Raw genomic sequence first — 15,052 nt, 5'->3', positions numbered from 1 at the left:
TTTTTTTTTTAAATTTCAGAGGGGTCACTAACTTGAATCTGTTTAGCCAGTCTCTAGTTTATATTTGCCAATGACTTTGCACTCAACCTATTAATATTAACCCATGTTCGTAAAAGTAATTATTTGTCGAAGCTGGATTCCTTACCCTTTTGATAAAAATATTGACAAAATCACTTGGGAGCTTATGTAGTAGTAAGAAAAGGCAAATATGAATCAATGCACCTCATTTTGCAACAGGAAATCATTGTGAAGACCATATTTCAACAATCATGTTTGTGTTAAGATTGACTTATCTAGGGTGGTTAACATCAATTATTATAGATTATCTACAAAGTGTTCAATTGGAATTTATAGGTTTTATGTTATTAACTTCCAAACAGTGGTCACGTTGGTTGCCGTATTTAAATTCCATTTTGTCATATGGTTGTTTCAGCAACATCAGAGGAAAGGGAGAGGTGGAGAGAGGTAATGAGCATATTAATGTGATAGAAAAGTGCCTCTGTCACCTCAGCTTGCCACGTGCTGTGGGTCCTCTCCTGCTCTCCTCAACCCTCCCTGACTTTCTTTGGCATCTGGCCAGTTTATTTGCCACCAACTGTCCCTGTGTAGACTCCTTCCTTCCCTTCCTTACTTGACCCTGAACTTTCCTAGCTCTTCTGTTTCCCTAACTCTTCACTTTCTGATTCCTGAGAAAGCAGTGTCAACAGTTTCTTAATGCCACAATTGAAATTTGTTCTTGTGACTGTGAATTGTACTGATGTGGCTTCTAACGTTAAGCTTGTTGAACCATCCTTGTGTTTTCTGTGATAAGCCCTGTCCCATATGAAACTGTGTGGCGGGGCAGGTGTGAGAGAGATTTGTTAGCACATGCATTTCTTTAGGAATGTTTTCAGCCATGTTCTTAAGTGAGGTTAGCCTGTGAGTTTCCATTCTCATAATGTCTTTCTCCAGCCTTGGGAGCAAGATGATCAAGATCGTAATAGCCTCAAACTGAGTTAGGAAGTTTTACCTCTATGTCTGAAATAACTTTTGTGAAGTTGGAGTTATGTGTTTCTTAAGGATTTGGTAAAACTTATATGTGAAACCGAGCCTGTTACCTTTTTCTGACATACTATACTTGGGACTTTAGTGTGCATTTTGCTTGAGTGTTGAAACTGTAATAACAAATGCATGCAATAAAAATATATTTTAAAAATGTTCTTAAAAATGGGGGGATATACATATATGTATAGGCAGAGGGGAAGGGACTTGGTAAACTGGAGATATTAGAGGAAAAAAAGAGGTAATTTAGGAAAGTGATTAAGAAGATAGAAGAGATAGGATTGAAGCAAAATTGAAGGGACTGGTCTTTGAAAAGAGGACAGAGTGCCACTACTGTGACGTACACTGAAAGTCAGGAGGGTAGGTATTGATGCAGGCATATTTTCAGTGAGAGAGATGGGTTGGTGCAGAAATTTTCTCCCAAAGCCCTCATGCTATACAGGAAGATAGAAGGCCATGTAATATGCAAAGTTGAAACAGGCCGACCTTCTGGAGGAATGCTGTGGAAAAATGAAAAAGAAGAGAATATGCAGATTGCCCAGCTTCGATCTAATGTTAACCATAAAAATATATGATTTTATTGGGGAAGCTCATAAATAAGGAAAATCAAACAATATTGACAGAACTATACACTGTTAACTCATTCTTACCTCTGTGCAAGGCTCTTATTATTTGAGGGTATTTGAGGAAGTACCATTACTGCCTACCTGTTGTTCAGTATAGGAACCCAAACCTGAAATTTGTCTCTTCATCCTGGTACCTGTTGGTCACTCTTTTCCAAGTCTTCTAACTAAAAGGAAAGATGAATACATGGGAAGTGAGCGAGCTGATTTTCTTTTGATAACTTTTTACAGTCTTCTCTCCCCTTATGTGGCTCATCTTCCCACTCCACTACCAGATGGTCAACCCTTGGACCTCCATTCTTTCCTACCACATTCCAAGTGAGCCCACTCTGGGGCTGTGCGTCGTGGTGAACGGAGTCTAGATGTACACTCAGGCGTCCTGGCAGGGCTTCCTGGCCATGGGTTTCCCATCTGAATAGTGAAGCTCTTGACTTAGAACATCTTTATGGACACTTATAGGTCTTTTGATGCTTACAATGGCTCTGGGGCCTGCTTGCCATTGGAAATTTTTCATGGGTAACATTCTCATAGTTGCACACTTTCCCCCTGACCTCTGTGTCATAGCCATCACGGTCCTCCTCTTCATTTAGTCTGTAAATGCTTTATTCTCTTTAACTTGTTCCTCTTGACTTTATCTCCAATCAATGATCCGGCCCATCACATCTTCCTTTTCCATTTTCATAGCCACCATCTACATTCTATGGTTTTTAGCTTTTTTTAAAAAAGAAAATCAAGTATTCTTGCCTCATATTCCTATGAAGCAAATATCAATGAAGTCAAGTTCTTGCTGGAAAATGTTTCCAAGTGTTGCTATCACATATGAGATCGAGTCCTAACTTTTTAATCCATAAGTGAATTTTTTTACAGTTTATGTTTAAATACACCTTTCAGTTTTTTTTCCTAGTAGTTCTTAAGTTGCTGTTACTTTTTTTCTCCTTCCCTTTCTTTTTAATTCCCCCTCTCTTGAATTCACTAACTCATTCTTACTCTTTTCATATCACACATTTATCATAAAGGTGCTGTGCTCTGTGTTACCGCAGTGGGCAACACAGTCACGGGAGCCTTAGGCTTCTGTCCTAGCAGGAAGGGAGAAATTGATGCAGTGAACGTGCGTTATTCCACTTATGGCCAGAGGAGTCACTGTGGTCCCCAGGCTGCTCTCTTGGCTTTGTCCCTTAAGGACATGTATCCTGTAAGTCTCTGGTCAAATCTCGCCTTCTCTTTTACCCAAGCTCCTCATCATCTGTCCTTTCTATGCATGAATTATTCCTATAACTCTACAAACACCTATAAACACCTTGTATTTATACTGTGTTTAAAGAAGGTATTGGTGCTGTTTCCCTAACTGAATTATAAACTCCTAGAAAGTTTGTTTATTAATAACTTTTTATAGCTCCAGTGCCTCGTACATATTTTGCTATAAATATCTTAATTGACTTGCCTATATAATGAAGAAATTTATATAAAATACTAAAAAAAATTAAGATAGATACATTAAAAAATTAAAAACCAAATACAGGTCTCTCTCTCTAGCTCAGCTCTGGTTTTGCTTAAGCAGAAAATATCTTTGATAACCATTTTTTCCCCAACAACTGATAGTAGAGCAAAGACACATTTATTATACAGAGCTATTCTTTAAAATGAATCCATCTCATTCATATGAACAAAGCTGTTTCTACAGGACATGGGCATGTTTCCTTATTAGATCTGTTTTTAGCTGAAGTGTTTGTTGAAAGAGATTGTCTCTCGTGCCTCACATTTTATCCTCAAACCAATAACTTTATTGATTTGACAGTTGTCATGTGCCTGCTTAATCATTGTGATAGCATTCAAAATACTAAGTCCAAGAAAAAAAGACAATCAAATGACACAGTTAATTGTCAAGGATAACAATAAGTTACCCCACAACTGGCAGGCAACGCACTAAATATTTTTTTGGTGCTAGAAATGAGCTAATGAAAGTTGCGAAAGTGGCTCATGAAACAGCCTCGGACCCCTCCTCAAATACTGTCACTTGAGAACAATCCAACTCTGGGCTGGAGGCCGTCTAATCGGAGTTAACAGTGCTTGTAAAATCCTGTCTCTGTAGAGTGGCTGTTTCCTGATTTCCTTTAGAAGAAAAATGCAAATGAGGCCTAGAGGTAACTGTGGATTTCTTATCTAGAAAGGACTGAATGTGTTTAACACGTCTAATCAGGAGGACAAAATAGAACCCGAAGGACAGGGAAGTGGAATGTCTAATTTGAAAGACGGCAAATGGTGCTCCTGGGCTTTGTCCTTGCTCCTGAGGAGGGCTTTTGTGATTTTTCCAAAGTCTTCAGCTCTTTCCAGTCAAGTTGCACAGGAAATGGTCCTGTTTGCATTCAGCATGCCTCTTATGAATCATGTGAATGCTGTGTTATTTTCTGTCCAGCCCAGAGCCAAAAGGAAAATGCACATCTGGCTTGTAAATCACAGCCCAGCCCTGGTGCCTCACTAGCTCTTTACTGGGTTGCTGCCCTCTGTGTTTTACACATGCTCAGTGTGGATTATGTGGCATCCTGAGTGATTGCATCGGGGACCTCCAAATCCTCTCTGAAATGTTATGTTTGCTACCTGATGTGCACTCTTTGTGGTCCCTGGAGGAAAAATCATTCATTTTTGTCTATTTATTTATTTATTTTTTTTCCTATTTAGAAATTGGCCCCTGGTTACGGGAGTTCAGAGCGAAGAATGCTGTGGATTTCTCGCAGTTAACATTTGACCCAGGACAGAAAGAACTTATTGTAGGAGCAAGGTGAGAGATATTATGTTTTGCCACTACAGATATTTTCTAAATTCATTTTATATCTGTGCGGTTACGTGTGGGCTTTTCTGCCAAAGTTGAAGGGTTCTGAATAATATTATTTCTTCTAAGGATGAAATGTAGTATGAATATCCTTCTAAGGTTTACTACCCATAATAGGATGACTGCCTGTCTTTCTAGCAAGTGTTGATTGGGCCCTCACTGGGTGCTACGGAGGTTCTCCCATGAATTAACTCATTTAATCCTCCAATCCAACCTCAGAGGTACGTACTGTCAACATGTCTATTTTGGAGATGAGAAAACTTAGGCAGAAAGTGGATAACACATTGTTCAGGGGCATATGTCTGTTAAAGATGGACCCGGTTTCACACCCAGGCAGTTTAACTCCAGAAACCATGAATTCTAGAGATCAAGAGATCTTGATGTGCATTTCAAGGCCCATCATTAACTTTCACTGTAATCTTGATTAGGCCACATACCAGCAAGTTGAGAGTTCAAAGAAGTTAGCATTCTCATCTCTGTCTCTTGAAGGTGCGCGTGTTTCTCCATCCAGGTCAACACCTGCATGCCAGTGTGATGATGAAGCCGCTTGAACACAGAGCAGATTTTGAGTCATATCCCTCATATTTCTTACATTTCCTTAGAAAACATGCAAAGCTCCTGCCTTCAAATGACCTGTCCTGTCAGTGTACTTTGAGGATGATATATATATATATACAAATAAAATATGTTATTTCCATCTCTTAGGAAAGTTGACGTTGAACTTGAAGAAAGAGGCCATTTGTAGATTGGGATCCTTCTGGCTTCTAAGGAGGGCATGTTGCGAGGTGGAGCACCCATATCTTTTCCAGTCAAAGTTACCAGATTATAAAACACACCTTTTGTAGCTCTAGAGGTTGTGTGGTTCCCACACAGACCTGAGTGAAGCTACATCGAGCTTTTGCTCTGGGTACTCCAGATGAACGTTGAACGGTTTCTAGAATCATTGCTTTTGCTCTCAGATCTTAAGGAGCCCTAGTGCCTCCCCCAGAACTTGAAGATGTTATGATGTATGGTTATAACTTTAAAGGAATAGACCGATTTGGCATAGTTCATGCCACCAAACGAGTCACCTGCTCTTCCTTGGATGTTTGGGAGGAGTCAGCAGGTGTGGATGGTCACTTGGTGCACTTTTCTGTACTTTAGGTCATTGGGAATACTGGGGCGTTTCGGTGCTGGCTGGTGTCAGACTCCCACACTCAGAGTGTGGGCTGTGGATTACAGGGGTTAAACTGGTGTCCTGGCCTCCAGATAGTCTCCTTCCTCTGCCTACCACGGCTGTCTTCACCTTTTTAAATTGCCTGCCCTCAATAGCCCCTACTGGGTAAATTCAGGATCTCTCGTGTGGCCCAGTGGCCCCTCTGCCTTGTGGTCCCCCATCCCTCACAGACTCACCTTTCTGTCATTCTCAGAGTCCATAACACACATAATTATTTATGTTGCCCACAATGATAGAATATGCTCTCTCTTGCCTCTGGGATTTTGTAAGCTTTTTCTCTTTTTCTGGAATACTGGCTCCCATCCACCCCATCCCACATTTTCTGCTCGATGAACTCCTACTCATAGTAAGGACGTAGCTCAAGGATGCTCCGTTGATCCTGAGCTGCCACCTTCCCTGCCCTGTGTGGTCCCGTTAGCACACCTGGCACCTGCTCTCCTCACTGCACTTGTTGTAGGGGACTGCATTATTTCTTGACAGATGTCACCCCCTTACCAGACAGTGACTTACCAGGTGGTAGGGGAGGTGCCTGTCTTTTTCTTATTTCTGTAGAATGTAGCACAGTTTCTTCTTCCTCATAGAAGCTTAAAGATATCTGTTTATTAAATAGTTATTTCCAGGATTCGATTTATACATGTGTCCCTCTGCACCTGGGTGGACATTTAGGGGAAAGGGGTTTAGATTGTAGCAGACTTGTTTTAGATACCCAACATCTGGGCAAGGGCTTGAGGAGTGGCAGGCTCTGTGCAGCAAAGCTCCCTCTTAGGGAAAGGAGCTTTCACCCTGAGCCAAGGGGGGGAGGGGCAGGTGCAGATGTGTTGCTGGGTCTCACATCTCTCATTCATCTCTACGGAATTTTGGAAAAGGTTTTTCCAGGAGCATGAATCAAAAGACTGTCCATCATCTCTGGAGGTCTTCATTGTTGTGTGAACAGGCTAGCACCTCATGCTCTGCAGGTGGTTACCTTTTGGTTAGGTACACCAGATTCTCTCAAGGGATGCAAGAAACCCAGAGCAAAGTGAGGATCGTGAAGAGATGCCTTATGTTCCTGTCCTGGCCGGAGACAGCAGCTGGGAAATGTTGCCAAGGGGCACTTGTTCCTGGAGGTCTCCATCCTGGCATCCCCGAGGGTCTCTATTACAGTATTTCTGGAGGTCTCCCTCCCAGAGTGTCCGTTCAGGTCTTCATCCTATGATATCCCTTCAGGTCTCCATCCCAGGGTCCCTGGAGGTCTCCATTTCAGCATCTCTGGTGGCCTCTGTCCCAGGGTCCCTTGAGGTCTCCATCCCACCATCTTTGTCAGTCTCCATAACAGTGTTTCCGGAAGTCTCCTTCCCAGCATCTCTGGTGGTCTCCATCCCAGTGTTTCTGGAGGTCTCCATCCATCTCATCTGACCTCAGTCCCAGCCCAGACATGCTGGGAGGGATTGGACCAGCCTCTGAGTCAAGCTAGCATGCAGTATGGTGTGGTAGCCAGGAACATGTGGATTGTCAGACTTAGCAAATAAAATCCAGGACACTCAGTTAAATTTGAATTTTAGATAAACAATATAATTTTTTTTTATCATAAGTATGTCCCAAACATCTAATGACCCTAGGTACATGGGCTATATTTTTCTATTTTAGAACAGTATTTGATACATTGTAGACACTTGATAGATAAATGACAGAAAAAAAAAGGGGTGGACTAGGTCTGCTTAGCTGAGTGACCCTGAGCCAGTTTCAGAGTCTAATTTTCTCATCTTTAAAGTCTATGTAGTATTTTTTACCCCTTTCAGCTGTTGTGAGGATTAATTGAAATAATCCATGACAAGTGAGTGTCACGTTAACAGGTACCCAGGAAGTATGCAGTGTTAGGGAGGCTCTCAGGGTCTCCGTGGCGTTCATGTACATTTGCATTTGCAGAACAGGAATTTCAATCTAGGAAATTTGGTAGGATTAGGCTCAGAAAGTTTGAGAGGGAGTGTGAGCCAGTTATAAAACTTTAAAAATAACCCAGCCCTCAGGTTCCTGTTTGGGAAGGCTTGACCTCGCAAGAGAAGTTTAGATAACAGGTGTATATTTCAGAAATCAGTAATGGTTTAAAAATATGAGCTATGGAAAAATAGGGTGATACTCTTTTTATTTTTTCCTAGGTAGAGCTAGGCATTGTGAAGCCGTTTATTGGATGATTTCACTTTATACCAGTGATACTTTATGTTTCTGAAATTGAATTCAGTTAAAGATTCTTTGTACTCTTTGATAAAGGAAGTTCATTGTGCTGCAAAAGAAAAGCCTCTCTTTAGGCGATCTGTGGTTCTGTAGCACCAGAAGGTACTTGGATCTGAATTCATGCAATTTCTGAAAGGATCCATACATCTACCATTTCCAAGGTGCACATTATCTTTTGTGTTATTTTAAATGTATTGACATTCATATCTTGTCTTACTCCAGCCTCTTTAAAAATTAATGACGTCTGTGTTTTCAATGACAAAACTTAGGCATCTTCATTTCAGAAAATGTGCAAAATGCAGTAAATCACGAAGAAAAAACAATTTCAGCAATAATCACAGTTAACCTTTTCCATTATCCCCCTGCATTGTTTGATTTCTATTTATTTCTACTCTTGAGATAATATTTTTTGAATCGTCATATACTTCTTTGTCATAAAACCTACTAAAATCAGTTTCTATGGTATGAAAAAGAAGAAGAATTTCAAAATGAACGAATATGTTATGGTCTAGAATTTTTTATATAGGTAATTATAAAAGTAATGACAGTAATAATACTCCACAAACTTGATACAAGTGTAAGTTTCACTGCAGATAGAATTGTAGCAACAGATGTAAGAGACAGTGGTTACATTTTTATTTTCCAAATGAATTAGATTGTCTTTAGTGTTCTGGGTTCATTCTAAGGGTGGCAGGTGATTCCATCTTGAATCACTCTGATATGCATTCTGTGCTGAATTCAAATGTTATTCTGAGTGGTAACTGACCTGGTCCATGCACAACCACTGCTTGACTGGTGTAGGTGCATTTACAAATTAGCCATGTTTTAGTAACATGTAAAGCCATGCAGCAGTAATGAAATAAGAGTCTATCATCAAAGCATCTGTAGCATTAGTCTTCACCACCCATCCATGGAGAATGTGTATATTGGGGCACTCTTTCTGGCTATTTAGGTACTTTTCTTCAAAATGTAATTTTCTAAATGAAAACAACTTTTAACACATATCTCAGTTTCTAAAACGTGACTTTCCTTCAGGGATTTTTGTTTCTTGGTCTTTTATTTATTTTCTTCCCAGAACTTGATTTCTGGTTCCCTTACTCTTCTCCAACAAGCTTCAGTGTAATATAAGCATGTAAATTGAAGGGCATAGTCCTGCCACCTGTGGTATTCTCATAAGCACTTTCACCTGTTAGCTCACACACGAGCACCTGGGAGTCCACATGGCCCAGCCATCTGCCATGAGTAAAGTGGTGAGATGGAGGCCCATATACCCAATACTTGGGTCAGGCGATGATCATAGTTGATGGCAAATATGATTTATGTCCTTGGAAATGTTTGATTTTAATTCCATCAAAATTACATCACAAAATGGGAACATTATAAAGATAACAAAGAAAGAGACACTAGGGATGCATGAGTTCTTCTTGCACACACACGTGACCTGATGTGAGTCCCAGCCCTCAGCTGCATGCCTCACGCACCCACCTGACCTGATGTGAGCCCCAGCCCTTAGCTTCACGCCTTGCACACCCAATCTGATGTGAATCCCAGTCCTTAGCTGCACGCTTTGCACACACACCTGACCTGATGTGAGTCCCTGCCCATGGCCGCACACCTTGTACAGAAACCCTTGACTCCCATGAGTCTGTAAACTATTTTTAGAAAGAAGATATTTCTGTATATGTTGTCTGTACAACAAATAGATTTCTGATCAGCATGTTTATTAAAAACAGAAAAATAACTAAAACCTAAGTGCTAACGAGGCAGAGCTTGGTTTTCTTTACAGTTATCACAAACTGACTGGTTGAAATGTTTTAGTGAATTATTTTGAGCCATTTATTTGCCCATGGCTTGATTCTACAAAACTAAAGGTAAAAGGAGAGATTACTTGATTTTGTTATGTTGGGGCTGAATTCGCTATGACCATTCAGAGCTGTTAAAAGATAAACTTAGGCACATTAAAATTTTAAGGAGCTTGAGCATGCAGTGATTCATGAGTCAGGCAGCACCAGACCACAGGAGGCTCAGCTCTCCACTGGGGATGGCGAGGTGGAGAGTGGAAACTTTCATAAACTGTTCTTCCAGGGAAGCAGGGCAAAGAAAATGTATTTGAATGGTTAAATGGAAAGTTCCTAGTTAGATGTCAGTTGGTGGTTTCTGATTGGTTAGGCTTAAGTTTCCTTTTACTGTTTACATTCAATTGGGTTTTGGTTGGATTATATAAGAACCCAAGGCAGTGCAGCCTTTTCTGCCTAACAGCCTCTCGATTAATTATTTTAACAAGACCGGACCGGGACCGGCAACGGGATCTCAACCCTCGGTGTTGCTCCCGCACCTCACTCAGCCAGTGAGTGGGAACCGGTCTGTATGTGGGATCCGAACCCTCAGCGGGAGCGCCACTGCGCTCCCAAGCGGTGCACTGTAGCAGTGCGCCACCGGGCCGGCCCTAAAATTTACTTTTTAAAAGCTGTCCAATATCACACTCTCTTTTTTTGGTGGTTATAATTTCTATTTTTAGTTTGAAGTTTTACCTTAGAATTAATCTGTTGAAAGCAATGTATAATTCCAGGTGCCACACGTCTTTCTCTTTTCCAAAGCATATATTTCAGTCAGGTTTACACAATTAAAGTTAGCGCATGCTGAGTGGGATGAAATGAGCTTTTAAGAGTGAATCCAAAAATCAGTAGACCCTCATCGTGCAAAGAAATCCAAGCAATGATGATGCTGATGTTGTATTTACTTTAATTAGGACTTAGGAAAAGCAGTTGGTGCTGGAAAGAGGAACAGTGGTTTTTATTCCTGCTCTTCTTTTTTTTACCTGAGCTCACCTCAAACTTTTTAAAACCCACCTTGTAGGGGGCCGAGCCCATGGCGCACTCGGGAGAGTGCGGCGCTGGGAGTGCAGCAGCGCTCCCGCCGCGGGTTCGGATCCTATATGGGGATGCCCGTTGCGCTCACAGCGCTCACTGGCTGAGCACAGTGCGGCCAGTCTCAAAAAGGAATAAAAAAAACCCAAAAAACAAAAAAACCCACCTTTTAGGGATGAAATATTTTCTCTTCTCTGTTCCTTTCCTTCTCAGTGTAGGTGTGTCTTTTAGACATACAGGTGTGTCTTCTCTGAAGATTCTCTTTACTGTTTTCTCCTTCTATTGGCCTAGTCGATTAATAACCTGATCTACATTAAAAAGTCCCTTCTCTGTCTGCTGGCTTTGTCCCTTTTTGGCCAATGTTTGCCAAACATCAGTGCACTTAGGTATCATCTGGGACATTCAACCACAATTAATTTGCCTCTGCTGGCTGCTCCCAGTTCTGCTTATTCTGGAGGCCCAGGAGTGGGTGTTTGTAACAAACAGGTGGCCTCCAGACACTCTTTTGGGAAAGATTTCTAACCACTGTGTTCCTTTTGCTATTGCAAAAATATAATCTTTCCACTTTCTTTTGTGCTGGAGCTGGGACAAGATAAGCCTAGTAGAATAGTTATTTATTTACCTATATAACGTATATAATAAAGTCACCCCTTTTTTCAAATTCCATGATTGAGCCAATAGAGGGTTGTGATAGTAATTAATCAGTATCTTTACTTTGAGCGCATGTGCGTGCTACAAATTTTGAGTGTTGAGAGCTTTTCCCCTAGCCAGTCCCACATGGGGTCCACCAGAATTTTTTAGTTTATATAGTTATTCTTTCAGGACTCTTTGCTCATCAAATATTTACTGAACTTACTTTATGCCAGGAAGTGTCTTAGGCATTGGGGAAACAAAGATGAAACATGTTCTATACCTTTATAGCCTAGTGCAAGGGTTGGCAAGCTACAGCCCTAGAGTTGGCCTGTTTTTATAAATAAAGTTTTATTGGAACGTGGCCATACCCATTCATTTTCACGGTGTCTGCATTTGAGCTATAAATGCAGAGTTGACTAGTTGGGACAGTGACCACAAAGGCAAAATATCTGCTCTTTGGCCCTTTACAGAAGCTTTGCTGACTCCTGGCCTAGTTGGTGACAGGGACATAAGAAATTAAAGTCTCTGAGGGAGACCTGAGTAAAAGGCTCTGAAAATACTAAGAATAAGTGGACATGATGGTGCTTGGGGCAGAAAAGTGTACACGGAAAAGATGCTCTTCCAGTTGGTCTGGGAGATGCCATAGGAATCTGGCAAGCAAGAAAGAGCCACATGGAGAAAGTCAGAAATCCTGATGAGGCTGAAAGGAGCTCAGCCTGGTGGACCTGTTGGTGACTGGAAGAGGACATAATTGTAGATGCGTCTGTGGGCTTAGGTGGGGTCAGATTGTGGAGGAGCTTGGACTTGGTCCTCTGAACCAGTGACTCTAAATGTGGCAGTCAGGAGAGTCAGCCCAGAGGTCTTGCAGATGTCCAGATCATCATACCTACACTTTCTGGAAGTAATGCCAGAATCTTGGGTTTCATCAAGCTCCCAATACCTGCTGGCTTGACAAATTTGAGAACCTCTGCTAAAGGCCATTGAGGAGCCTAGGAGATTTCTAAGACTATGTGTTTACATGCTCAGATGTGCATTGAGGGGATACTTCCACTGTATTGTGAGCAGAATGTGCTTGAGTGTGAAGAATTTGGAGTCAGAGACAGCATTTGGGGGTGTGGGTCACGTAAGAGTGGGTAAGAGTAGAGAGAACTTAAACTGATAATGAGAATGAAATGAAGATGAGAAGACAGATTCCAGACTTACTTCAGAGCTGGGTTTGGGAGTGATTGACAGCTAACAGAATGGGATGGCTGAGGGTGTGTGTCAAAGGTGACTTCAGCAAGATTTTGGAGTGTGAGTGGTCATGATGGCATTAGCTGGGATTGAGCGTATGGAAAAATGAGCTATAATTTTTTGATTATTTAATATGCATGAGAAAAAAATCTCAGATCTTACTAACTCTGAAAATTACCCAGGAAAATAATTGTATGTGGAGATAATTTGAAGGGTGATTATTCCTGGAGAATCACAGGTTAAAAGAATCATAGGAGTATTAAGTTGGTATTTTTTGAAATGAGAAATTATCTCGATTAACTGAGAAATAGAAAGAAACAAACCAAATACCCAATGGACCCACAAAAGCAGAAGTCACAAGGTAAATTTAGAGCAATAAGTCATCATCTGTAATCCTCAAAGCATTTGGAGATTTGCAAGTAATATTTAATGCCTAATAAAATTGAAGTTATCAGTGTAATTATTAACAATATTGATTAATAACTTTTGCCCTAAATATACTTGTGGGAAAAGATTTCTCTAATTTTATATCTCTGAGATTTGCTGACAGCATTGTTTTTAATTATTGTGTGCTATTAAAAATCCATCTTTGTTATTTCATTCTATTTGCCAAATAATAAGAGTCTGTACATCTGTTTCTGTGCCTTTTAATCTTGGTGTTTAAACATGCCAGAGTTCTGTTAAAATGGTTCGATCTCAGTTTTGATGTGTTCTTTGAAACTTATTTCTAATAACCAAGACTTTTAACGGGCTTCATATACCCTTTTTGGATAGGTAATGGCATAAGTTAACATGATTCTGGGAGGGTGAGTACTAGACACATACAATTACAACAAAAATTAAATCAGAGTTATTTAAAAATTTCCGTAGCCCAAAGAACATATGAGGATACTTCAAAAAGGTCATGGGAAGACTTGTATTATTTTTTACTTCCATGTTTCCATGAACTTCGTGAAATACCCTCATTTTTAAATAGATCACTATATTTTATTTTATTTTTTTTTGAGGGACTAAGCAGGGCTCCCTGGAAGCCCTTTCTCCCTGCCCAGTCTTTATTTCGGTTCTAGAGTCACTCCAGGCAGCATACTCTGTCCCCTCCATGGCCATCCTGGGTACACAGTCAACATTTCATGCAGTTAGAGGGGGAGAGAGAGGGATAAGAGAAGGTGGGAGTAAATGGTCCGCACTGCCTAGCCACTGGCTTAAAAAGAGTCTCCCAAGCTGCAAAGGCTCACCCAGCCATGTGTGTCCCCTGGCCTTGGGCTGACCTCCAGGTGCTAACCACAGGGTGGACAGCCTGGCCTCAGGACTGGGCCATGGCTGTGTCGGGTGGGGAGAGCTACGGTCCTGCCTCCAGTTCCAGGATCAGCCTGGGCACCTCTTCTAGCTGCCACCACTGTCCCCCATGAGATTAGATATAACTGGTTGGACCTGGGTCTCCATAGCTCACCAGCACTAAGGAACAGGGACAGCCAGCCTGAGATGTCTTGCTTTTTCTTGTGGGTGACCCTGCAGTGCAGATGCTGCTGCCACTGCTCTGTAGACCCTGTGACTGGGCAGGTGCACCCATCCCTCAGCGCTTCTCTGGGACTGCTTTGGTGGATGAGAGCAGCCTCAGCCAGTGACACCTGGGAGGACATGTGCACCCTCACTCTAATTGGGCTGGGGCAGGAGCCAAACACTGACTCACATGGGGCAGGCCCAGCCCAGCTTCTTCTCTCTGGGTGGGAAACCCCAGGGCGCCTTGCGTACTCCAGAGTCCCCGTGGTGGTCAGGCAGAGGATGCAGTTTGCTGGGTTTTCCAGAGCCACCCCCTTTCCAGTCTGGCATTCACACTTCTCCAGCTGTTCCTCAAGCCACCCTTCCTGACTTCCCTTCATGCTGCAGCCACCTGCGCTGTCCCTCTCCCTGCCACTGCTCCCAGACCCAGCCCAAGGGCCTCCTTTCCCTCCACATCTTCCCAGGTGCTAGCAGCCCACCAAGAGCTGTATCAGTATTCTGTCCACCCTGCCACCCCCAGCCCTGAGGCAAGTTAGATCACATTTAGACCAGCTTCTGAATTTCTTTTTATTTTGCTAAAACATTATTAAATATTCTAACAAATGGATTTAATTTGGTCATATTATTAGCTACTTCCTCAGTCAGAATTTTTTCTACCTTCCTCAAAAATAGTAACTGTACTAGGTTGCATCAGAAAGTGCTATTCTCTTCGAAACAACTTTGTAATTTTGAAATTTAACGAACCTCTCAAAACCTGTGAAAAAAATATGTGAAAGAGATTTTTTAGAATGATTATGACCACACAATAAAAGAAAAGGCTCCTAGCATTTGCTTACCATTAACCTGCCTGATAAAAAGTGTCGGGAAGGGCCGGCCCGGTGGCGCACTGCTACAGTGCGCC

At 41.7% G+C, this 15,052-nt stretch overlaps 1 protein-coding gene across 1 annotated transcript in view; it reads left to right on the top strand.

The window, feature by feature from the left end:
• LOC103598447 (semaphorin-5A-like) overlaps positions 1-15,052 on the top strand; it is a gene marked incomplete at its 3' end in the record, with an annotated part of 69,342 nt that overhangs the window by 44,557 nt on the left and 9,733 nt on the right. Inside the window, exon 2 of the mRNA XM_008582437.1 lies at positions 4,341-4,440. Coding sequence (XP_008580659.1) covers positions 4,341-4,440 — 100 coding nt within the window. The remainder of the gene's footprint in view (positions 1-4,340; positions 4,441-15,052) is intronic.

This window comes from Galeopterus variegatus, unplaced genomic scaffold (assembly GCF_000696425.1).
Source record: "Galeopterus variegatus unplaced genomic scaffold, G_variegatus-3.0.2 Scaffold2612, whole genome shotgun sequence".
Classification (NCBI taxonomy): domain Eukaryota; kingdom Metazoa; phylum Chordata; class Mammalia; order Dermoptera; family Cynocephalidae; genus Galeopterus; species Galeopterus variegatus.
The sequence above is the reverse complement of the archived record's forward strand: the minus strand, read 5'-3'. Positions and strand labels throughout refer to the sequence as shown.